At 30.7% G+C, this 27,538-nt stretch overlaps 2 protein-coding genes across 2 annotated transcripts in view; one reads left to right on the plus strand and one right to left on the minus strand.

Moving 5' to 3' along the window:
• LOC119679067 (coiled-coil domain-containing protein lobo) overlaps window positions 1-3,042 on the minus strand; it is a 68,859-nt gene extending 65,817 nt beyond the window's left edge. The window contains exons 1-2 of the mRNA XM_038091218.1: window positions 2,517-3,042; window positions 2,322-2,450 (exon numbers count right to left, since the gene is read on the minus strand). Coding sequence (XP_037947146.1) covers window positions 2,322-2,450; window positions 2,517-2,930 — 543 coding nt within the window. The 5' untranslated portion in view covers window positions 2,931-3,042. The remainder of the gene's footprint in view (window positions 1-2,321; window positions 2,451-2,516) is intronic.
• Window positions 3,043-6,319: 3,277 nt separating this feature from the next.
• Window positions 6,320-25,985, plus strand: LOC119682751 (protein O-mannosyl-transferase 2-like). Its single transcript, XM_038096254.1, has 13 exons — window positions 6,320-6,692; window positions 7,000-7,083; window positions 7,159-7,243; window positions 7,309-7,413; window positions 8,145-8,253; window positions 10,376-10,650; window positions 10,854-11,153; window positions 14,034-14,234; window positions 14,317-14,557; window positions 16,344-16,492; window positions 19,163-19,544; window positions 22,864-23,004; window positions 25,281-25,985. The coding sequence occupies exons 1-13, from the start codon at window positions 6,607-6,609 to the stop codon at window positions 25,472-25,474; spliced, it is 2,352 nt and encodes a 783-aa protein (XP_037952182.1). The 5' UTR covers window positions 6,320-6,606; the 3' UTR covers window positions 25,475-25,985.
• The last annotated feature ends 1,553 nt before the right edge of the window (window positions 25,986-27,538 follow it).

Genomic DNA, 27,538 nt, shown 5'->3' on the forward strand with positions numbered 1-27,538 from the left:
TCTAGTGTATTAATAACTTCACAAACAGAAGAGTTCACATCCATTAAACTTCTTCCTTCATTTAGAATAAGAGGCATGATAATTAAGGAGAATAGTTTAATCATTGATAACAGTAATCAGACATTGATATCCGTATATCATATTTATTAGTTACTACGTTGTTATGGTGATCGTGTAGATCCACTTAGGTCTGCTGATTCGTAGTGTTGTTGGTGGTAATTAAGATCTAGTGACAATTCATAAAATTCGAAGGTATCTATATGTGAATGTAGCGCATTGGTACAATAGATGTAGTAAAGTAGATGTAGTATACACCACATCTGGAAGTACCGTGGAAAAGGCTATCAAGAGAGAAATCGATGTATTTATCCGAATCGTTTAGGATCAGATTTTTTGCTTGATTGCATACTATTAAATAATATCTGTATTTGTTAAATTCAGTTAGATAAAGTATTAAAGTATGTATGACGGATTTTGCTTATCGTATTTGCTATTCTGATATTTCTTGATAATCTGCAGCATAAATACTGGCTTGCAAGTTCATAATCAAAACTATTTCTTTACAAGCAGGGGTTAGACATTTAGACCACATAAAATATAAAAGAGACAGTTGGTTAAGTTATTTGAATAATTCCCCCATAAAGGCACTTATTGGAAAGAATTTCCACCTGTGCCAATCTATGTTCTATATTTGGATATATAACTTCCTCAACAAGAAGGAAGTGCTTGATGAGAAGCAAGGCATATCTAGGTGCTAGATATGATCTATTCCTAATATGCTGTTAGGTTTTAGCACCCGGGTAAAAAATGCAAATTCACATTAAGTGAAAGAACAAATGCTTACGTTTTATCTACATACCTTATCCACCACAGTTATGAATTTAATGTCTTCTATGATAAGACTAACAACCAGATATCAGTACTATTAAGCATTGCCTAGGAATAGTTACAGACTTTTGTGCCCCATTCTATTCAGTCTGATCGAAAATTCTGATCGATAAAGGAAATATATATTTTTAAGCTAGTGCGGAATTGATCCTTTTGCATTCTTGATGAAATAATGCAGATGTAAAAACTCCTCACGCACTATGCGATAATGAAAAAGATAATATTGCAAAGGGAGCTGACATATATATTTAAAATATGTATTTTGACAAATATATGTTCTTCTGACAAAAAACAAGATAGTCATATTTCTCTTCATCTCTAACGACCAACGTTGAATCTGCATTCTCTTTCATGTAAATCTTCTTGATTCAATTGAATTGATGGCAAATATTAGCTTTGGTTTGGTACCGTAGTTAACTTTCAACATGCTTGGAAATAAATTACAATCCGATAATAAATTAAAAACTTTCTTGATTATATACATATTTAAAACTGCCATGGAAAAGGATAACAAGAGAAAGAACTCGATGTATTTAAGAGTATCATTTCATCTAAATAGGCTGTGAGAAAGATGAAAGTCTTTCTTCTTCTTCACTAAGAGAAGAGAGTGGATAATATGGAAATGGAGATTGTAAGGTGCTTATTACACCTTTGCCAAATTAAAAGGCTTGTATGTTTCCATTTCTTTGAAATAAAGGTTTTGAACATTTTTTAATCCTTAAGTTGATCAAATCCCCTCGTATTTCGGTTACAGAAACGTTATTTTGTCTTTCTTGATTTATCTAGCGATAGTGATAGAGGGCCGAGGACTAAAAGGCACCCACTTTAAAAATCTACTACAATTTTACGTAAAAGTAGTTGAAAATATAGGTCTAGAATGTCATACGTCATACAAATATAGTACACAGTTGTGCTAGAGATAAGGACAGGACACATTCACATTAACTGGAGAATATTGTACTAGAATTGAGCTTTAATTTTTCACATACTATGTACAATTATTTTATATTACAAATTTTTAAGAATCAAAAACGTGTTCTTCTTATATATGTAGAAACCCCACTGATCCAACCCTAGTTAAACATAATATTTTTAATATTATCTGTGGGTAGTTTACTTCTCGTAGTTAAGTGAGAGATCTCTGTAAACTATAAAGACTCAAATTGTTTTCAATAGAGTAAAAAAACCATTTACTTGTTAGTTTAGTGAAAATACTGCTTTCAGAAAATTTTGAGGGTAATATTCAAACGAATATCAATCTAACATCTGTCTAGAATTAGACGAACTTTCAATTTTTGCAGGGATCACTAAATCATTATTTTTTTTGTAATGATCCACAATGATTTTAATATTATTTTAAAATGTGACGAAAATTCTATTTAATTCATTAAATATTAAAGTTTTCGAATGAGCAATCGCTTTGTTTAACTTACGGTTTCAATAATGTCTTTCAATGGTTCATAGACTATAAAATCCGATACAAATCTAGCGATTCCCACCTCGTCTGCAATCAGTGGCACATAAGCAAAAGCGGTTGGTCGAATCGTTGTGCAAACAAATTTCTGAAAATATGAAAAAAAAATATTAAAATCGATGTACAAAATATGAACTATATTCCATTATCTTACCTGTATATTGCATTCGTTGTACGGTGCAAGAACCAGTGGACGACGTTTTGGGAATAGAAAACAAAATTGTCTACGAAAGTTTTCAGCATAGAGTAGAATTAGTCGCTCCTTCGACGAATGAGTATAATAACTTGGAAGATAACATTCTGCAGTGTTTGCAAACTCTTGTGTGGTCTCTGGAAATGACAAGTCAATGCGACCAATATTAACACTTGGTTCTGAAGGTTCGTACAATTTCAATACGGTTTCCTCCTCCTCCTCCTCCTCATTATCCAACCATTCCAAATCGTAGTCGCCTTCTCCCCCTGCTGATTGGTCCTCTTCCAAGTGAGACTTTTCAATTTCTTTGATTTGTTCACTCCATTTATTTGGATCGATATGAATCGTCACTTTTTGCTTTGGTTTGGGAGCCATTTCAGTGAATGTTTAGTTACCCGACTGCTTCGAAACTCAACTAAGCCAAGAAGACACAATCAACAAAAAATAAACAAAATTTGTTTATTTTTATTTATTCGTCGTCAACGTAATTTGAATTTTATTTTTTTTAATTTGACAGCAAAAACGCCATCTGCTGGTAAAAGAAGTGAAGGTGTGTACAAGGTGATATAGAGTTCAGCATTTAATTTACTTTTAAAGATAATGGATTGGAAAAATTATAAATATTACTATTATTAAATTAATTTTAATTTCTTACGGCTAACTACTTTATACGTTTTATTTACCATTAAATAGTATATGCGCTCCCTAAAAGAGATATACACGACTGATCATTCAATGTCACGACCATTTACGATGGGAAGTTAAGATATGGGCTGGATATTTTAGGTGAAATTGTTGTACTGACTTTCTGGATGTGTATTTCAACAATCATGTAAGTATAGGAGTATAAACGGGTTTGAAGTATCAAAGACTTTAAGCAGTTTTAAAGGCATCCCTATTCAAGACATCGCTATATTATCAATTTTGCTTCAAGAGTAAAGACTCTAAAGATGCAAACTAAAAGAGTTGCTAAGTTTAATGATAGATAGTTGGATTTCATATAAGTAAGTAGCTGGTTATCCTTTAGATCTTTATTTTTCTGCTTAGGCTTTCTTTATATATGTAAGATATTGTTTCAAAGCTAAATACCAACAAGGAAACGTGTTCGTTGTCTGCAAGAAGCAGCAAATCATCCGTAGATACAACGATTGTGTCTTAATTCATAACAGTTTTCTATTTCATTAGTTTTCATTTATGGATTTTATATTACAGCATTTGGGACATGAGAAGACCTTGTGGCGGATACGGCAACCACAAATAGTTTATAACACGCGAAAAGCATGATGGCAACATTGTGGTATCACAACCTAAGGATGGTATAAAAACAGAACGCAATCAAGCTTCGCTCTGTTTTGCATCCGAACCGGTAACGAGGACGCACACAAAAGTTAACAAATCCTTAATATTTCCTTATATATCATATATCTTGGGTCGAGTCAGTTGATTATAAAATATATATAATAACAGATTGTGACTGATAAGTTCGTAGGATAATACTATACACTGGCAGTTTCACTAATGAAAAACCTATATAAATTTTAAAAAGTGGCAACTTTTTGATATTTTTTAACATTTTTTCAAGTTGCTTTCGTATGTAGACAAATGTCTAAATTCAATCAATTCAAACGAGACAACTATCTGTTTGTATATATAGAATAACGTAAGCTTGAGAAGCTTTGATTGGTATTAATATTGTCTTCAATGTTTTCACTGGAGCTATTGTGTGGGTATCCAGGACGCAGTTCAGGTGATGATCACATTTAAAGTTTTATAAAAAATGATAAGAAAAAACAAATGATTATTCAAATAGGATGAAATGAATTTCCCAATTGGCTGTCATTTTATTACGGCACAACTCCCTGATAAAAAATAGTCACGTACTTTATTCTCAAGTAATAATGCATTAATGATAGATTTATGGTGTTCTGGTTTGTTGGGATATAAATTATATTATTAACCATCAAATATCGTACAAGAAAATTTATTAATACGGTCTTTATATTGTCTGTATGGGAAGACCGTATTAATACACAAATAAAGAGCGTAATATTGTGGATTTTGACCGAACCACAAAATGCGTTTAAAATTATTTGTGGGTTTGTGTATGTGATTAAAAATTACGGATTATGAAACTAATTTCACTTTTACGATATTGCATTTTTAGTACATATTTGTGAGCCATCTAGTACTGAATGTAAAAAATACTGTTAGTTAAAGAAGGTAAGAATGCAACTGATTTCAAAAAGTAGTTGAGCTTAGAACCACTAAATCTTGAACAAAAGTTTTATTTAGCAAACCTAAACGGAAAGTTTTTAAACATTTCAAGTGATTACTTTTGAAGGCCGATTATTTTCCGATTAAACACCTTTGGTTTTTATTACAATTTTGTAAATTTCAATATTCCTATAATTTTTTTTCTACCACACCACATGTCCATATACATAGAACATAGAGTTTTGAAGTTATGAACTTTAAACATTAAACGCTTTTATGAGACAGTGACATTACGGTCTTTGCACTTCCATGCGCTATCTAGTGGCAACAAATATTTATTATTTATTTTTTTATTTTACATATTAATATATTAATCACATTAATATATTATTTATAACACACACAATGATTGTCAATAATCGTATAGCTGGAATATCTGCTTTTGTTGTTCTTCATATAAATTAGACAGCTTTAAGCTTCAATATTTGAAGAATCAATCTATATCGATACAGAGTTTGATGGAAAAGTTGCATAGAGTACCAAGTTTTATAGAAATCCGTCATCAAATCGTGGTGTTTGGGAAATCAGAATCTTTTTTCATAATTTGTATACGAAAAGATTTTTCGCAAAGTTTCAATTGATTTCCTTATGAGTTGACGGAGTATTTTCTCGATTAACAAAAGCATAGTAAACTATTTTCAATCATTCACTTGCTTTTTAGCATGTTTTTAATATTTATATATGTATATTTAAAATGTACATTCTTAAGCTATATATAATTACTTATATATAATTATAATCTTAAGCTATATATAATACGGTGAGTTAACGTTTTCAAACGTTAACCTTATTATTATCATTAGATGGACTGCAAAAGTATATATTGTAATGTGTTGTAACACACTTATCAGCATATTGGTGACTATCATATTATATGTATGTATAATACGTGATATATATTCTACAAACGATAAACAAAGCAACGGGTAGATATATTATAAGTATATTAATATTAATAAGTTGCTTTAACTTGCGTTTAAGTATAAAAAAACTTCAAAAATGATTAACAAATCCACCCACGTTACTGACTTGTTAAGTCAAAGACCGTATCAGAATATAACGGTCTTTGACAGTCCTTTTACAATATTACGGTCTTTGTCTGCTGTCATAAAATACTACAATTACGGTCATTACTCATTTAAATACATTGTAGGGTTTTCTATTCCCTGTTGCATGCATATGGCGCTACATTCAATCGCAGAGCACACAAATTTTGGTTTCGATATGTGCTAACTCCAAACGAGAAGTTCTGTGGTGGAAACTCTCCCCATTACACACATGAAGGTGTGTGTATTAACTAAGTAGGAACACAATAAATGGAAGCAAACACGCAAAGAAAAAGAATTGGAAATTTCTGAATAAAATTTAATCAAAATTTAAAATACGAAAAATATAATTCCAAAGACAAATTAAATAAAAAATTTTAAAAATTAGTTAAAAATTAATTAAAATAACAGAAATTTCGTCACATTGCCATTTCTGTTCTGATGTTTTTTGTGTTGTTTTTGTTGTTATTCCATTTTGATACGGTTTTTCTGCTTTTTGTTTTTACATTGAAGCGTCGATCAGCTGCGTTTTAGAAAGTTAAGACAGCAAAAGAAAGATGAAGAGAAGAAGAAAATACAAGAACGGCACAACATAATAAGAAAGTCTTTTTTAGTTCTTCATCGACACGTCATTTGCTGCAGTGTTTCGTGGTTTTCTGATTGGTTTTGTTTACTTATTGGAATTAATATTTTAAATGAAATTCAATTTCAAAAATATATTTTAAATAAAAATGAATAAACACAACAAATCTAAAACAGCAGCCACAAAAGTGGAAAATATAGCAAAAGTTGAGGCCAAAACTATGGACGCCAAATTGTAAGTTAACTGCGCCACAGAAGACTTAAGCAACGAACTTGCATTCTAATTAACCCTCTAGTTCCCAATAGTGTTGTGATGGTGCCAATAATTATAGTTACAAGTGAATTAATATTTTGCGAAGCAAACATATATTAAATAATGATTTATAAACATTTTTCTAGAACAATTATTTATTTACTTTAAAATAAGCTTCAGTAATTTTTTGACATAAAAAGATAAACTTGAGAGTTAATTATTATGTTTTTTAATATATTGTTTTATTTAAAAAAATTAAAACATATTGTTTTTGTTGTTTTTTGTACAGAAATTGGTGGCTAATCTTCGGTGTTGTTGTCTTATTGACACTGAGTACCCGCTTTTACAAGGTAACAGAACCCGACCATATATGGTGAGTCTTTTTTGTTAGTGTTAAGTCTTACTGCTTTGGAAAAAATAAAGAAAAAGATATTATGCTTCATTTCAGTTGGGATGAGACGCATTTCGGTAAAATGGGCAGTTGGTACATAAATCGAACTTTTTTCTTCGATGTGCACCCGCCACTTGGTAAAGTGAGTATCTCTGTCCTAGCCTTCCAAAAACATTGAGTTAAACTTTGTTTTATCTCATCTTATAGATGCTTATTGGTCTCTCCGGCTACCTTACAGGGTACAATGGTACATATCCATTTGAAAAACCTGGTGACAAATACAATGGCACGAAATATGAAGGAATGCGCTATGTAAGCTATAAGAACTGTTGTCCCTTTTTTAAAATTTAATTGTAACACGGTTATAGCTCAGGGACTTCTATGTCGAAGCTGTTATTTCATGATATTTTTATTATAAAATCGCAGTACGGACTGTGGAAAGTTATAGATCGATAAACTAATGAGGGGATCTTAAACTGATTCTTCTTCTATTAACGCAATTATACTAGTTAAGCATTGAAATTCATCAATAGTCGACTTCAAGCTATCTGATGAGTGTCTCCAGCGGTCTATACCAATGATTCGAGTAACTTACTTCATAGTTTCATCTTGTTATGAGTTGTCCTCTTCTTTTCTTTGCTGGGAATATGCTTATTAAAATCACATTTGCCATTTAGTACTTCAATATATGGATAATATATTCAGCTAATTTGAAAATGATATCCTACCTATAATATGGCTTTCACTGCTGTATTTAGCCTTTCGTACCTATCTGGAAAAATATGTGGCAATATATGTTATTTTTTTTACAATATTTATACAAAATTCAGATATGCTACAGAAGTTCGATCATTTGAAATGTAAACATAATATCATGCATATAATAATACATATAACATATAAAACACATAATAAGATTTACCTATAAGGTATTCATAAGATTATCCTAGCGTATATTTACATATTGCATTAGCTATATAACTTTTTCATATTTTATTATATTTCCTTGTCTGATTTGAATAATATATCTTCTATTTTTTTAGTTCTGCACAACACTGGGTGCACTTATAATGCCGATGGCCTTTGACATTGTTCACGATATGACGCGATCCAATGTGGCGGCAGTTATATCGGCGGCCTATCTAATTTTTGGTAAGTGGTATATAAAAAGAAAAATAAAGCCTATTCTGCTAATTGTGAAAAAGTTTTCCGGAAAACAGGAATGAAATATCAATTATAAAGATCTCTTCAGATTATTAATATATGTACAATAAACTTACAATGAGGTTATAACAGTTTTACTAGGTTGTCATACCTATTAATACTAAGAAACTTAGCATCTGACAAAAGATTAAATATAATTAAATTAAAAAATTTATAATTTAAATAATTGAATTCAAAAATTTCTAATTTGCGTAAATAGCATTTATAGTAAGTTGACAGCTTATACGAAAAGTTGTATAATATTATAGTTAAGAATACCATCAGTTTTTATATTAGATATAGTCTGTGTAACCATGTCTTTATGTTAATGAAAAATCTGTTTTCCTTCAACATTTCAGCATACTAACAATTTTTATTCATTACAATTTATAAATTAAGTCCTGCTTAGCTTTATCTTGATTAGGACTGTTTCTCAACCAAGACATTGCTTTTCTTTGCTTTCATTATTATTGTAATTATTAGTAAATACAATAATACAGCACTATCTGTGAAATCTGTTGTAAATGCACAACTATTTTTTAAACAAAACATTCAAAAATAGTTCAACCTCGAACTTAAATATCAGAACTATATAAGAGCTATCCTAAGTAGTAGCTAGGCAGCAATAAAGGTTCTAAACTCTCACCAGATAACATCAAGATAAGTGATATAGTGTTTTGATGAGCTGTATATCCTAGACGAAAACAATCAGATATGGATCACATAGATTTAGGATCGCGCTATAGTTATCGTGTACGAAACAAACTTGTCAGGAGAGAAGCAGCATCGCTGTTTGTAGACCCTGACACAGAATCAACCTCTCTTCTTGTACACTCAAAACCAATCTGTGGATTGGAAAGAGGTAATTTCTTCTCACTAATTCGAAACTAAGAGAAAGATATACTAAGAAATCCATCAAAGATGACTCTATCAAAATCATTTATAGGGACGTTCAACCTTAAACGATTTTAGGTTTATATCGAACTAAGTAAATAAGATTTGATAACAGAAATTTTGACTTTAATTGTAAGTTAAACTATCATTTTGCGAAACTGGATACTTACTTTAATAAAACTTGAACGACTTGTAGGGAAGAGAACGAGATCTCAAAGAACGCCTTGATGGTATGGGTATTTTCCAGATATTGATGCAGAAGCAAAATAATAAGTTAAGTGAATGATTAAGGTTGAATACTACAATTTATCGAGGAAATCAAACTTGATAAAATATTCATAAAGGGAACGTAATAGATTTATAGGTTTCAGTGCAAAGTCCTCAATATAATAATAGTAGTATAATAATATAATAATATAATATAACAAAAATATAATAATAATAATATTAATAGTAATAATAATAAGGAATAGGAGTATATTTAAAAGACATTTTTATCTACTAAGAAATAATATCATATATCTGTACATATATATGTCATTTTCCAATACCAATTTTATATGAAAAAAAACCTGTTTTTTCTCTTCTGTGCGTTTTAAAATACACTGGATAAATAGCATATAATCCTGCCTAAGAAAAGGAGATAGAAAGCTTCCTTTATTGAAGAGTCGCAGTTTTATTCATCCATTTCCTTATTGGTCTTCCAGATAATATATAAATATTCAAAAGGTTTCTCAAAAATTTGAATATAAATTGAAATGTTGTATGTTGGACACTGCCTTAAGTGATGATTGAGATTAGCTCCTTTCTTTACCTGAACCTGGATTTTTTTCTTAACTTTGCTTTATACAGATTTTATTTGACTTCTAAATAACAAACCATAAAATACTTGCCTTTCCACTATAATGAATCGAGACTATGGTATTTAGTAATGTTAATTAATTTGTTAATTAAATCAAAAGTTAATCAAGGAAATATTTGTTAATTTATCAATGCAAGTATATTTCTAGTTCAGTTGCTTAGTTAAGGGAAAGACCAATAAGTGTCCAATAATAAATAATGATATTTAATTTATCGAATTATAGATTGATTTTTTTCCAAAGTGTTTAATTAATTAAAAATTAAATGAAAAATGTTAATTTGAATGACAAAATTTAAATTGATTAAATATTCGCAGATGTGGGTATGCTGACACTTAATCAGTACATACTCCTGGATCCGATTTTGCTGTTTTTCATGACAGCCTCTGTGTGGGGCATGGTGAAGGTGTCAAAAACTACAAGCAACGGAGCTTCGTATACGTTCAGTTGGTGGTTATGGCTACTCTTTACTGGTACTATGATATCTTGCACCATCAGCGTTAAATTTGTCGGACTCTTCGTTGTCCTGCTGGTCGGCTTGAATACAGCCAACGAACTGTGGATTATCCTGGGTGATTTACGTAAGCCAATTGTGAGTTTTATGTCATTCTTTTCAATTAATTGCACACAAAAAGAGCATGGAAGCTGGCGTACATATCGAACGTTTCCGTGTAACAAAATAAACTGTTTTCATTAGTTTCACTCCTCTGCTTCTGCTTCTGGTCCTGCTCCTGCTCCATTTCCTTACTCTTCTGCTTATACTTTACACTTTACGCTTTTCCATTTCCCTTTCAGCTGGAGACTATTAAGCAAATTGTCTGTCGTGCGTTGACATTAATTTTATGGCCAATCCTGCTGTACATGGTCTTCTTCTACATTCACTTGACTGTGCTTAATCACAGCGGAAACGGCGATGGCTTCTACAGTTCTGCATTTCAGTCTCGTCTCATCGGTAATAATTTGTATAATGCAACATTGCCACGAAATGTGGCATATGGCGCGCTTGTAACTATCAAGAATCATAAAACTGGAGGAGGATATTTGCATTCGCATTTTCATCTCTATCCGAAAGGTGTTGGAGCCAGACAACAGCAGGTAAATTAATTTTCCTATTAGTTGATTTTATTCAATATTTAAGATGAGAATTTATTGAGACGTATCTATTGATTTAAATAATTTATTTATAATTTTTACTGTAATACCATGTTCTGTTTGCATTCCCTACAACCAAAATAGAGTCAGACTTATTAATTCTAGTTGACATTTCAGTATCTAGCCGCCTCATGCCTTTATTGAGAGATATTAATTGGGAATGGTGCAGTATGTATTTTTAATAATTGAAACTCCGGAATGTACTTAAGTGTAAACATTCTCTCTTCCTGAATATGTGCTTTATGCATTTCACTACTGGCATTTAAGTTTATTCCATAAAAATGTGCATTTGAATGTTCTCTTTTATGTCGAAATTGATTTTTATTGAAATTTTGTTAGTAATGCGAACTGGAACAAATTTTTGGGGCATTAAAAGCATGGAAGTGGCTATTTCAATTAGTCATCCTCTGGGGTGATGGCTACATCACCTTAATTGAAAACTAACCACGCAACCACAATTACCCAACAAATTTACTACAACACACAACGTCGATAACTCACAGACCAAGTAATTTCATCAGATAACTTTTTAACTGCTATCACTCTGCAAATAAAAGATACATTGTGAATGAAAAAACTTTTCTCTAGGTATGCAGATACACGTTCACTTACAGAAAATAGTGCTACGATACACTGAAATATGAGTCATCTGTTATTAAGCGAGTAATCGAATAAATTATTTAAGCTTTCAATGGAAAAAAGCTTATCTTTAAAAATAAATCCTTTAAACAATCTCAGAACTTCATTAGAAAACATAAAAACCATGGACTTAAGAAGAAATGAGGGCTGCTTATTTGGAATAGGCAGGCTATTTTAAAATGACTCTGGTATAGGTAAATGCTAAGGAAAATTCAAAGAATATGTTTAGTATTCACTTAATTTTAAATATTTTTTTAATTTTTATATTGGAAAATTAGTGCTTTTCGCTATATTATTTTCATCTGAAATTTATATTCATCTGAAAATTATTTATTTGAGCAACTCTTCAGAAAATATTCAGCTCATTTTCTGTATTGTGAATAGTAAATTAATGGAGTTGGTAACAGTTAGCATATCTACTGCCCCCTCTTAGAGGAAAAAAAATTCAATGTATTGTAAAATCTTCCTTTTCTTGATTAATGACAGTAGAGATATTGGAAAATCTTCCCCCCATAGTTTGAGTTCTTCTTAGGGAAACTTAAGAATTATTGGAAGTGGACTATTTATTTTTCATAGATGCTCTGAATATCTCTTAATATTATTGTTATTCGGAAAATTATTTGATCGGGATGCTACTCCCGCTGGAAGGAGGTTAAAATATTGTTGCGGTAAGCAATGCCTGTCCTAGAATGCGATTAAAATTCAGAAGGCACCATCTGACACTTTTTAACGTATAATTGTTTTGTGAGTGGGTTCAATTTGTGGCACTCGACTTGAGTTGTAAATATGATACCATGGGTTTCAGGACCCATAACTTTGTTTGTCTTGACCACAATTAACATAATTGAGGCCACTATGAGACTCGTGGAATTATTGGACTGGCTGTTTTCATTACTTTCATTCGATGTGGAACTGTATTTTATAACCAGGTAACTATATCCAAACATATAGTTTTAATTGGTATCGGCGAACTTCTTTAAAACTCCAACAGAGTCGTTTATCGTTGCATTTTACTGATAAGTGCGTTCAGAGCATCGCGGCTTTAATCCTTAATATCAGTTATTTACGTTAGACTACTACTAGTCCACTAACTCACTAGATACTGGGCAACAATGGGCTTCCCGTGATACTGCGTCCATTGTTGAGCTATTACATCTTCTCGTTATAACGCCATCACCGTTTTCTACTTTTTTCATTACTCAATTTAAAATTTTTTTTTTTGAAGAGATATTTTCGATTTTTGAAGTGCTTGTAGCACTTATAAGGACTCCAAGTAGAGTTCTTATAAGAAAGGACTCTACCTGGATTGGTGTAGCCACCGACGCGGTTTAGTGTGTATCTTCGTTAGTTCAGACTTCAAATGTCTGATTCATTTCAGCATCAAAATGAAATCTTAGGTATTTTTGATATATTGATATATGAGTTGGCTAATGTTATTTGGATAGTTGTTGTTGTTGGTGATAAGAGAATAACACAGAATAGACATATACCATACATAAACATGTAATAATATTAATATATCTTTCATAGCAAGATATCGAGCATTTTAGAACTCTAAAGTGTTTACTTATTACCGCCATTACCCGCACTATTAATTTTCGTGGTACTACAAATCAAATTCCATGTATAGATTTTTACTGCCATCCACTAAAGTAACTATATAACTAAAGAGTAACTTAAGAGTAACCCATTATTTTTGTTGTTTCTATGTCGTCTCAAAAGTAAAAGAGCAAAAATAATAAATACAAAGCCTCGAAATTGGTGGTACTTGTATGACAAGTACAAGGAAATAAAGCAAAAAGGAACTCCAATGGATTTAATTAATTCTAGTGTCGCACGGCTTTTGGTCAGTGCATGAGGTTACAGCTCAATTGGCTTTTTAATCCTGTTTAAACAGTGCCTCTTAAACGAAAAAAGCAGTGACTTTTTCCTGCCGCTCCTTGCATTGTTCAGTCTGTTCAGTCCGTATGTGCATGCCACATTCTAAACCAATATCCTTCGAAAAGTTTGCCCGCTCCTTTTTGTCATTTTATTACAGTCTTTACTTTGCTTACTCTTTTTTTGCTTAATATTTTTTTTAATTTTTTGCATACACGCTTCTTTGCTGCCTTCGCTCTATGGGTTTATGGGTTTATGGCTCTATGGCTCTATTGTTTATATTGAAACTGGCATTTCTTCGATTAGATTACCACATACACACACAAGGACGATAACAACAAATGGCTTTTGAAACCGTACAATAAGGAAACCGTAACTGATTTGAAATTACTGAAAAACGGCGATCAAATACGTTTGGAACACGTTGCCACCAAGAGGAATTTACATTCGCATGCTGAACCGGCGCCAGTGACCAAAAAACACATACAAGTGACTGGTTATGGGGATGTAAGTGGTTCGATTCCTATACAAAAAAGTATTTGTATATGAAAAATTTATTTGATTTTTCTTTAATTATTTTGTCTTGTAGAATGGAGTTGGCGATGCAAATGATATTTGGAGAGTTGTCATTGTTGGTGGCAAAGTGAATAACACAGTGAAAACGGTTACAACCAAAGTCATGTTCATCCATGTGCTTCAGAATTGCGCTCTTACTGCAAGTGGAAAGCAGTTACCAAAGTGGGGTTTCGAACAGCAGGAAGTATCTTGCAATCCAAACTTACGCGATAAATACGCCTATTGGAACTTTGAAGACAATCATCATAAAAAGTGTAAGTATTAGTGGACGTTTGATTATTTGGTTGTAGTGGCAGGCCACACAAATAACTTTCTATTGACTTCAATTAGCGATTAGTGAATGAGTTGGATTCCATTTTATTCGTTAATGTTGTACATTATTACCCGAAGAAATGCGAAAGCGGTTTAGTGGGAAATAAGTGTCTCTAAAGAGAGAGTGTTTAAGTCTGTATACTACATATTAATATGTTAGGCACACCGTTCCGACGATGGCAGTCCCTCTGTTCATCACAAACCTTAAAAAATATTGTACATTATAACAAAAGGTTATGATATAAAAGATATAAAAAGAGCACAATATTTCAGGATATATTTTTATGAAAATATTCTTCTTTAGCGCAGCTTGACGGAGAATTTTATTTTGTACTCTCTGGATTTTTTCTATATTTGTGTACTGTGGTGGTGGATTTCACGCTGAACACCACAGTTCTATACCATAGGTCCAAAGTGACTTTAATATTGACTTGTAAATTAACAATTTGTTATCAAGACTGTGTTTAGAGTTGCGATTTAAAAGCCAGTACAATTCCTTATATTTAAGATTCAATTGACATCTTTTGGGTTCAACATGACTTGTCCACGTGAGCCTTCTATCTAGATGAATTTCCATATATTTCACAGAATGTGATTCAGCTATAACCTCATTAATAATTTTAACAGCAGTGCATGTTTCTCTGTAAAAGTTACTTGAACGCATTTAGTTTCATTCACCTTGATTCTCTATTTTGCAAGCCTTCAAGCCTTCTTCAATCAAACCAAGATGCCTGGATAAATTATGTGAAGCTATAGTGCAGTCACGATCGGTACTGACTATAGCATTGTCGTCAGCGAACGTTGTCAGCAAATTGTTTGGGTATTGTGGAATGTCAGCTCCATAGATTAAGTATAGAAACGACCTAAGAACACTACCCTGAGGAAATTCAACGTTTATGTCGTACTCTTTCGAAGTAAAAGATTTGTGTCTAACCTTATATTTTCGTTGAGTCACGTAGGATTTTAGAAGTTTATGAACGTTTACTGGAAGCGAGTGCGTTATATTAAATAAAAGTCCTTTAAGCCACACTTTATCAAATGCTTGCGCTGCATCAAGAAAAACTGCTGTACAATATTGTTTTGAGTATAAAGCTAAGTGTATTTCGTTAGCTATTCTAAGGACCTGTTCAATTGTTGCATGCCTCTGCGAAATCCATATGGATGGTCCGGAATTAAGTTTTCTATCGATGAGGAAATCAGAATTTATTTTATTAGAAGTTTTTCGAAAATTTTGAAATTTGTAGTAATAGATTTATTGGTCGATATGATGTAGCAACTGAAGGATCTTTTCCAGGCTGTGGGATCATTTTAATCGACGATGTTTTCTAATACGTCGGGTAGTACCCAAGTGACAAAATGTTGTTAAAAATGGTGAGAATTAAGACGATCGCTGTGTGCGGCAAGTTTTTAATCATTTTCCCATTTATTTGGTCTTGCCCAGGCGTTAATGTTAGTTATAACTTCTTTCAATTCCGAAAACTCTATAATTGGAGGATTTTCTACATTTGTTTTCTGTATTGATCTTCAGTAGATACCTATAAAGGGGCAACGTAAAAGCTGTCTTTTTCTAATATGGTAGTTAAAACCTTACCTAGTTCATTTGAACTTTTTTCTCTTGGCGGTCAAGTTTTATGACATGAAGTCACACCTTCATATATTTTATATTTATTTTATATTAACACTCTAAAATATTTTATAATTTCTTTAACTAATTTTAATGAATTTCAGTGCCCAAAGTGAACTTTAATGTCTACGCACCAGGATTTTTTGCGAGATTTATTGAATCGCACGCTGTGATGTTTCAAGGCAACGCTGGACTTAAACCGAAAGAAGGAGAAATTACCAGCAGACCATGGCAATGGCCTATTAATTACCGGGTATGTATGAGGGAATATTAAATGCACTCAATGAATGAGTATTGTCTGTGCGTAAAGTAAGTAGCAACGTTCATATATTTTTTCTCTTCATGCAAAAAAATAGACGAAAAACTTAGTAATACTTTTTGGTGGAGGGGGGAAAAACATATGTAGAATATAAGCATTTATTTTAAATGAAAAAAGTTGTTAGAAGTATATTTATGGAAGTGTTCGGAAATTATTCAGTATTCGAGCAATAAAAGTTTCTTTTAGGTTTTGTGATTCTGTGCGTGTAATATAAATTTGACAAGGATTTTCTTAAATTGAAATTGATGTGTCGTTTGAATGACCTACAAGGCAGTAATTGAGAGTATTTCGGAGGGATGTCGAAATTTAGTATGTTTTGTCTTACTAAACACTATTGAGTTCACAGATATGGTTTGGTATAGCTAAAGTGTAGAATACTAAGTGGATAAATGAAATTGCACTGAAATGGAAAGATATATTTTTTGTGGTATTTATTATTTTGATATATGACCACAGTATGAAGTATTTGGTTAAATTTTTATTATATTTGATTTTTATGTTATTTTATATACAAATGAAGATCTATGGTTGTTAATGCATTATAAACACAAATTGATTAATGGCACCAACAATTTTGAAATTAATTTATTATTTTCATTTTCTTTTATTGGATGCAAGACATTTTTACAGACTTAACTAACAAAAATAATTTTCTAGTATAGATAATGGATGAACAGTTTTCAATATAGTCTCACTTGAAGTAAAACCTTTGGATATACAATGACTACGGTTCAAGACTAAAAAGGCCTGCTTATAAAGAATCTGGTAGATATTCCTTGAAAACAATAGACTTCTAACAATAGACTCCTAACAATAGACTTCTAACAATAGACTCCTAACAATAGACTTGTGTGACTATAGACAGAACAAATATGTTATTGTCAATTTAGATTTTCTGTAAAATTCTATAATTTTTGTAAATGCTGTATGAATTTTTTGAATCAATAATAAACAATAGTAATAGACTTCTATTGTAGGGAAATAAAATGGTAAACTTGATGCTAGAATTACAATGGGTCTGCTGAAAATGAAGATTTCAATTTAAAATTTATTATACCATATATTGATATGTTTTAATTTATTATTGTAACTCTATATTCTGTGCTAGTAAACATACATATATAAGCATTCATGGAGTAACTAAGAGTTCTTAATGAGTAATAGGATGCTTTCTTTCTATCTTTAAGTGATAAAGAAATATGTATTTTGCCACATATATATTACAAACCCCGATGTAGCCTATTTTTGCTATAAGGAGAATGAATATAATAAATTTTCAAATGTCATAAGTCATGGTTAAAACTTGCTTTTATTTCTATTATTGAAGAAATATTGAATATATATTATTTTATAATCAAAATTATTATTATTATGTCGTATTGATCGTATTGGTCAAATTCGTTAAACTAAGGCTTTAAAATAATAAAATAACTTAAATTATTTCTCACTTGTTTTTATTTAGTCTAAACTCATGTTTAGGAAACAGAAGTTGAATATAATTTACCAATTTACCCAATACACCACAATAGAGATAATTAATGAAAATTGTTGGAGGAGAAAGGAATACTTCTTTTGTTACCTAGTTCGAGCCAAAACTACAGCTGGTTTCTTAAGCAATTATGTATTAATTTATGTCATAGCTCTAAGGCATGGACCTTTGCCTGGAATTTCAGTCCTATAATTCCTGCTCCTATACTGCTATCTTCCATTTTGGACCCATCAGTGTACAAGTGCTTTAAAATAATTCCGTCATTTCTCCAAGTTGATCGGTCACTGATAAAAACTTCAATTTGTTTTGGACTATTACTTTATATTGAAAAAATATATTAAAATAATATATATATTAAATATATTGATATATATTATATATTAAGCTTTATTATAGATGAGTGTTGGGCTATTAGTCAGATTTTTTTGATTTGGCTTTTTAATAAAAGTTTTTTATTGTTTTGTTTATTTAATATATATTTCCGACGTTTCGATTTTTTTTTATTAAAAAACCAAATCAAAAAAATGTGACTAATAGCCCAACATTCATCTATAATAAAGCTTATTAAAATAAGTCAGCATATATAAAATGGATTATATATTAAGTAGCAAACAAAGTAATAGTTAATAAAGTAATATAAACAAAATATTATCAAATACATAAATTGGTTAATTTAACAATTTCAATAATTTAATTAACATAATTTATATGTTATATTAATTAATAGTTTATTTAACAATAAATATAAGATTATAAGTTAATTATTATTGTACATTGTATGTTTTCAACTTTTCAACAGAATATCTTTATAAGGACTTCTATAGTATATCCTATATTATATCCTTTTGATATTAAAAACATAAATTTAATATTTTTCATCATAATTTAAAATAATAAATATTAATTTTATTTTTATTTTCCATCCCATTTGCTGTTAATAATTACTTCCGTCAATGAACACAAATTGCATTGTTGTTTGACTCTAAAAATTATAACACCGTTCTATAATATACTCAACAACAACAACAACAACAACAACTACTACTACTACGACTACTACTACAACAATAACATTAAATTATAAAACAACAACAAAAACAATGATGATGTAACAGGGCCAATTTTTCTCGGGTAGTGTTTATCGCATTTACTTGTTAGGAAATCCAATAATCTGGTGGAGCAATCTAGTTTTCCTGGCGCTCTTTTTAATCGTTTTCTTTGTTATGGCTATTAAGGAACGTAGGATGGCGGGGCAACGCCTATTACAGGAACGACTGAAACAACTTCAAGTAGAACAGCGTCAAAATCAGAAGTCGAAACAGGACGAACAACAACAACAACAGCAACAACAAGAGGAAGAACAACAAGAAGAACTGGCAAGCAAACAAGAAAAAGAAAACACTTTTAATGAATTTCCAAAAGGACATGTCGCCTGTGAGGCACTTGAACCGGATGTGGACAATTCTGCTGTTAATAATAAAAATGGAAATGAAAACGGTAAAATATTGCTAACTATTCTTACTTAACACTCATTAAAAAAGGTTATTATTCACTAAAGAAAAAAAAACATGAAAAAATAAAACAAAAGAGGAAAATAATTATAAAAAGTAAATAGAAATGAAATATCGCATGAGCAACTTTTCATTGCAGTTTTAAAAATTTTTATATTAAAAATGGATGGACTTGCTTCCAATTTGGTGATGCAGTAAAAAAAATTTAAATTTTTTAATTTTTATTATCTTCACCGCGATAGGAGAGATATATTAACCTTGTCACTCAGTTTGCAACGGAAATAGAAAAATATAGGGCAGATTACGTATATTTTCTTGAATATTGCGAAAGAATAAATCTATTTAATGAAATAGTGTATTTTTCTCAAAGGTCAGATCATAACTTATCTGTTCTGATCTGATGACCGAAACTTCAATAAATTGTACAGGAGAAGAGCTGACTTAGATTGTGTGACCAAACTTCATAATAGATAAATAGCTGTCCAAAAACTTGTTATAGTTAGGTAGGTCTAAGGTATTAGATATAATATTGTTATTTAATTTATTATTTTGGTACCATGAGTTTAAAATTTTTGTTCGTTAGATTGAAAATTATTAAATTCTAAAACATAAAAAATTTTGAATAATAATTAAATTCTAATTAAAAATTATTAATATAATTAAAACAATAAAAGTTGTTATATTATATATTAAGTCGTTATTAGGTTTGGTTAGTTACTTGACACAAATGTCGGATATCATCCAATTCTATACATAAATCTGCTCTTCATCAGTATGGGGTGATAATTGTCTATCGGGTTATCTACCCGCCTGTCAACTTGTCAACCAGTTTATCTACTTTAATTCTCTACCTCTCTTGATTTTCTGTCGTAAGTTTGAATCGCTGCAGATAAACTTATTAGAAAAATTAGCACAGAGTCTTTGAGACACACCAGTAACAGTTTGTGTAAGAATTTTTTATAAATCCAGATATACTATAGTTATATACTATAGTTCGCATACAAATTTATTTTTAAAACCATCCTTTAAAAGATATGAATAGTGCTATGGTAACAATTTATTACTATTGTTGAGGCGTACTTAAAAGATATTAAGAGAGACGTGTACGGGTTAACTGAACCAGCGTTTAGCTCCCATAAAAATACGGTGTAATATAATATTATCTATGTTAACTGATGAGGTTTTGTTCGCTTTCGTTTGCATATAAAATAATTATCAAAAATAATCCCTGTGTGAAGACTAATTAAAAAGTCGTAAAAGCCCAATATTGCCTCATCAACTGATCGAGTTAGATATTTTAAGGGAAATAATTGTACCGTCAACGCACCTCATTAGCAGTGACTTACGGAAGGTACTTCCTCTTTCGTAGAACTGTGAGTCTAGAGAGTGATTAAAAGAATTTCCATTTAAATATATAGCTATCTTTGTAATCATTTGTAGTCGTAATAAGTGTAAGTAGGTCTTGCAAAAAAATATTTAGTTGGTGATCAGACATCGTTGAATGAAATATAAATAAAATTTGAGATAACTTTATTAAAATGTATGCAGAGAATATTTAGAAAATTCAACTGTGAAACATAAGATTTCTAAAATATTTTTTTTTGTAATATAAAATCTTATTTAACTATTAACTGATGTAGGAATCGTGGTTTTGAAGTATATATTTTTGGCTTATATTAGAATTTTTTAATTAAGCTTTTTTATAATTGAATTTTTCTGTAATCTCTTATATCTCATTATATGTTATAATATACATATATTAAGAATAATATACACAATATATTAAAAATTATTATACATTGTGACCGAAAAGTTTCCGGTCATAAATAAATAAAACGCAAAATTCTTAATCTTCATCAATATATTTATTTTATCTCCTTCAAAATATGCTCCATTAGAAGCGATACACAAATGCCAACGTTTCTTCCAATCATCAAAACATTTTTTATAGGCGCTTTCCGGTATGGCTTTGAGTTCCCTCTGCGAATTCTGTTTTACGTCTTCTATGGATTCAAAACGCGTTCCTCTGAGTGGTAATTTGAGGTTGGGAAACAGGAAAAAGTCACACGGTGCAAGATCAGGTGAATACGGTGGCTGTTCGATGGTATTTATTGAATGTTTGGCCTTAAAATCGTTGATAATGTTGAACAAATTGAGGTGAATCGGAACAAGCCGGGCGTTGACACGTCGCATACACAAATTGTCCACCAAAATCAAACGAGCCATCTCACGACCGATGCCTAGCTCTCGTGCTATCTCTCTAACACTCACATGAGGATTTTTGAACACGATTTCCTTTGCCTTTTCAATGTTTTCGTCGGTGGTAGAGGTCGAAGGTCGTCCAGAACGCGGCATGTCTTCGACGGTCGTACGACAGTCCTGAAAGGCTTTGTACCACTCATAAACTTGAGTTTTCGATAAAACTGATTCCCCATAAGCCTTTTGTAGCATTCGCAACGATTCTGCACACGAAATTTCGTTCGAAAAACAAAATTTGATGCAAACTCTTTGTTCAATATTTTTTTCCATTGTTTTTTTCGCAACGCACTACTGAGGTGAACTGGTTTCAACAGCTGCCGTAAACGAACTGTCCTGACAGATCGCGCCTCATTTTTGGCATAGTAATTAAGGACAGTGCTGCCAAAACTACATAAACTTAAAATATCGAAAAATATACAGCGCGCGAATTTTAAATGAGAACCTCCGAAAACCTTTCGGTCACAATGTAATTATAATTATATATTAAAATAATGGAATATGTTATAATCGCAATATATATAATATAATAATATACTAATATACTGTACTTTTATATAATATACAATATATATAATATAAAAAAAAAATAATAAATTAAAATAAGATTTAAAAAAATGTGTATTATGAAAGTGCTAGCTAATAGCGCTAAAAACACGGTATAAATTTGATACATAAAACCTCTTTATTTATATTATCAGTTATAAGAAAAGTCTATAATTTTAATACACTATATTTTTTATTTCATTAAATCATAAATCGTCATATAAATTTATGAGTTTTTTAAAATTTTAATTAATTTAAAATAAAACAAATAAATATATAAATGTTTTTTATATAAACAAAAATTATATTCTTAACATTTCTCCCCATTTTATTTGATTTAAACGAATACAACCTTGATGAGTAGTGAAGCATCATGTAAAATATAATTTTAATTTACAAAAAAGTATAAATAATTTTTGTGATTAATAATAAAATAAGAGCATAAAGTACCATTAGCTTTTTTAAAATTTAAATAAAATTTTTAATTTTTTATTCTTTTGCAGGTTCCCAGAGAAGGTCACTCAAAGCAGCCACCTGGTTGTTCATTGGTTGGGCGCTTCATTATTTTCCATTTTGGGGGATGGGACGTGTGCTCTATTTTCATCATTATTTTCCAGCTTTAATATTTAACTCCATGTTAACAGGTGAATTCATATAAGAACAAAAAATATTAATTACGTTGAACAAAGCTCAAAACATCAAGTAATGCCAAAGATAAAAAAGTATTCTCAACAGTTTTAGCACCTGAACATAGGGTTTTCGGATAGAGAAATTGGTAATTTTGTAATATTTAACGTGATTTCTATGTGATAAGCTTCTTGTCTATCCATCCTAATTAATATACAATTTAGTTTATGACGTTGAAAATCTAAGCAATTAGTTGCAAAATATTGAAATCTCTTCAATATTTTAAAGAGAAATTCATTGATCATGAACATTTCTTTTTTATTACCTATTGTCTATTTTCCCTTCGAAATATTCTGATTAAAGTATAAATCAAGTAATTTTCTTAGGACTATGAATATATATTATGGAATTTTGATAAAGTATCATATAAACAGAATAACGATCGTACAATGAAACTAATAAAAATAGGCTAAATTATATTATACCAGCGGTTCTTTAGGTGATTTACTTAGGTTTTGCGTCTATCGTACGAAATACCATATAAAAATGAAATATATAAAAATAATAACTGCAGAATTAATTAAAATAGGTTATGTTAGCTTATACCGGCGATCTTCTAGGCGATCTATTACAATCTTGCGTCTATTGTGATATGTTATAAAATACCGTGTAAAAAAAATAACAGTGGTAGAATTAATTAAATGATATAGGTTAGGTTATATCGGTGATCCTGATGATTAGATGATTCACTTCGGTCTTTGGCCCATTGTGACATCTAACAAAACTTAAACCTTGTACCCATGGCAAAACCTTAAATGTTCTTTAAAGACATATCTTAGAGCTGACTAAGATACTGTGAAACGTAGGAGCTTGGCACGATAAATTGTCGATGCCATAATGCGCAGACTATGTTAAACCTGGAGGGAGACATTTTTTACGTCTTTTCTAGAATCGCGACAGGTATCACAAAACGTATTTAATTTAATTGAAGCAAAATTTACTAAAACAAGAAAATTTATATAAAATGATTGAATTGAAATTGTATTCCCAGGGTAGCAACCATCTGGCCCACGAGGTGGATTGTTTTTAGTCCGTACAAACCGAGCATACTATGTTACTATTGTGACAGCATAGTGACAATGCGTTTGCCATTTTTAGACCCTTTTTCCGCACAGAGAAAAAACCTAATCTCACGTTTTTATTAATATGAATACACAGTATCGATATGTTGTAATATTACATCTAAATATATAAATAAAATTAATAAAAAGTAGTCTGCAGTTTATCTAACATTATATGGAATAGATTACCTTTTTGTGGGATCTTTAATTTGAACAGTTGAAGGCGGCTAATTTCAACTCATTCCACTATCTTTTCTAAAATGTATTAAATTTATTATAATATCAAATATAAATATCCCCTGTAACCATGCAGATGCAACAAAAACCCAAACGTATGGAATATTGGAGGTGATGAAGAGTTTTATTGAATGCAACAGAGAAAGAAGAATAACATATATAAAAAAATATCAAATAAAATGAATTTTTGAAAGTTATAAGCAAATACGAATATCTATATGGAAATTGCGAAATATCTACGGCAAACTCACGCAGGACCGCATGAGTTCCTATGTAAATGAAGGGAGCACACGTGCAGATGAACGCAAAGGACGCAATCACAACAGCAGAAATTTCAATTTAAAATGGCTGCAAGGATTTTTGCGAGTGGCGAATGCTCGGTGCGCGAGCCGAAATGTAAATTTAATAAATTTTTCAACGGCGTCAAGTAAAACAGCGTCAATGAAATGCAATAAATTCGAAAGGAAATTCGCTATTAAAGCAAATTTAATCTATAAAATATATTTAAGTGCCAAATTAGGCATGAAACCGGCAGAATATTTTGCAATTTTATTGAATTTCACGCACTGCTGCAGGCGCCTAATTTTCACCAGCTCTGCTATAGACCCAGAGCAGATCGGACGGGAACTTTGGTGGTTTTTCTGCATTGTTTTGTGTAAAAAATTCAACCACCATACTCCCCAACCCCGCAATAATTGTCTTTAAAAATAAAGTGCACTGTGTGTGGGGTTTGTGGGGGTTTGAGAGTACGGGAACATCAATTAGTAAAATGGTTTTGAATAATTTGGAGTTTAGAGTTTCGAGTTTTGTTTTAACGCTTAGCATAGACAGCTAAACAATTTAGAATTTTATTTCGTTTTATTATTTGAAATTTTTGCAGCATTTTTGTTGAATTCCTGCCGTTGTTAATTTTAGAAAATTTTGTTTATTTTTAGGTGTCATGTTCAACTTTTTAACTGGCTGGTTGCCAAGATGGCTGCAGCACGCACTGCTCGGTACTCTGCTGTCGATATTGGCTTACAGCTTCATACTATTCTCGCCGCTTGCATACGGAATGAGCGGACCGACTGCTAATGAGCCCAATTCGACAATGCATGGCCTGAAATGGCTACCAACGTGGGAATTTTAATTAGTTTTTTTTTCTTCTCAATTTTCAACCTCTACTGATACCGCACTACAAAATTTCGTTTTGGACTATGCGAAAATGATCTGACATGCCCTGTGAATGCCAATGCTATTATGTATCGCATTGCTAAACGTATTAATATTTTTGGTTCCATTTCTGCCGGCATCAGTTTATCCATAATTAGGAAACCATAAATGCTTTAGGATTTTGTCATGGGCAAAATCAAACTTGATGGACTTCACTATTTGTTTTACGACCGCTGCACTTGTCGTCATGATAGCTAAAACTGCATCTGATGCTTCAGTAATTTTGTTACAAAATGCTTCCATTAGACAATTAAGGATTAGTACATATGAAGATATTGCCTCAACATATTTTTAAATTGACATCATCATAAGTATGAATTTTTTATAAAGTTTCATCATATTACAATATGATATGATTATATGTATGATTTTATCATTTTATAATTTTTTATAGATTTTAATTTATTAATAAACCGACTGATTTTTAATTCGTCATTAAAACATTATTTTTTAAAAGTAATTTATTTTAAGTAAGACTTTTATGTTTTCCAATAGGAAATCTATTTTAAATAGGAATGGGAGTATTAATAAAAAAAATTTTTTTTAAATTTGCAATATTTTTAGGAATACTAAAAAATTTTTAAGAGTTTTATTCAACTGAATTTTTGGAGTGTCAAATACCTTTCAACCCTTTTCAGAACCGCGAAATATCCATTATCAGTGGTCTTTGGAAACATATATTGATGTGATTGCACTTACATAATTGGATTACATGGGTCAGAAACTAAAACCTATTAACCGTGTGTAAACAGATGAAGTCAATATAACTAATTTAACTGTTTAAATTATTTACTATACAATTAATTTAATAGTAATATATTTAAATGCAGAGTTTTAATAATTTTAATCATTAGCAATTATTTCACTTGCTGTGCAGTGTATTCTAAACATATAAATATGAATTATAGACTAAATTAATGATATAAATTTTATACTAAATAAATAATTTATTTTATAATAATAATAACAATTTAAAACTAATGATACTTCCAATAGAGCAAAAGAAATATGATCTCAATAGCACCTTGATGTTAGAGGTCCAAGTGCCCCACAACTAAAAACACTTCATTCTGCATAACCTCATATTTTAAATGTATAAGTTCAAGCCTGGGTTGAGTCCAGTTGGTATCAAACAGTATATACTTCACGCTTTATTGTTTAGAGACGTAAATAGTTATGTCTCACTGTTCAGTATTATGATATACGATTTTGTATGGTAGCGTGTAGATATATATCTTTCTTTTTATATAGGGAAAGATAACCAGCTTATTGAAAAGAGCACAGAGTGAAGAACCTTCACTTATCTATCTCGTTAAATAGTTTTAATGCTTTGTTCTTTGATGGACTTTTCAACAATGATGATTTGCAGATTTCTGTAAATGTTAATTTATATTTTTTAATTTTTATAATAATTATATATAAATTTGAATATTAAGTCAGTTGATTTAAAACATCACTACCACTACACTTAGGGACTGTTGTATAGTAGTTAAAGGGTCGTTTAAGTTGGTTTCAGTGATAGACCCCACTACTTAATCATTACTTGATCATATCATGTGATTAAGTAACTACAATCCCAAAACAAAATAATATTATTGATATTCGTATATCAATCAATTTCGCAGTAACTCATGAGCATCGGGAATGTGAGAATGAATTAAATTAATATTATTAAAGTCGAAATAAATAAGAAATTAAATAAAAATTGTTATGTCACATTTAATTTGAAGTGCAATTTTGGTTTCAATCGAATTATTGCGAAAATATTATTCCACATTTTCCATTTACATTCCCGTTTCAATTTCCTCGATTTCTCGAAATGAATCAGGCCCAGTCAGACCTTCACAAAATAAACAGTGCATTGGATTGCGTAGTTAGAGTGGAGAAGTGATTGGAGCAATGATGTGATGGCTGGAGCATTGATTGCTGGAGTCGTAAGCATGATGTTAATAAAAGGAAAATGTACAAATAAAATAAAAAC

The sequence above is a fragment of the Teleopsis dalmanni genome, chromosome 2 (genome assembly GCF_002237135.1).
Source record: "Teleopsis dalmanni isolate 2A chromosome 2, ASM223713v2, whole genome shotgun sequence".
NCBI classification, from domain to species: Eukaryota; Metazoa; Arthropoda; class Insecta; order Diptera; family Diopsidae; genus Teleopsis; species Teleopsis dalmanni.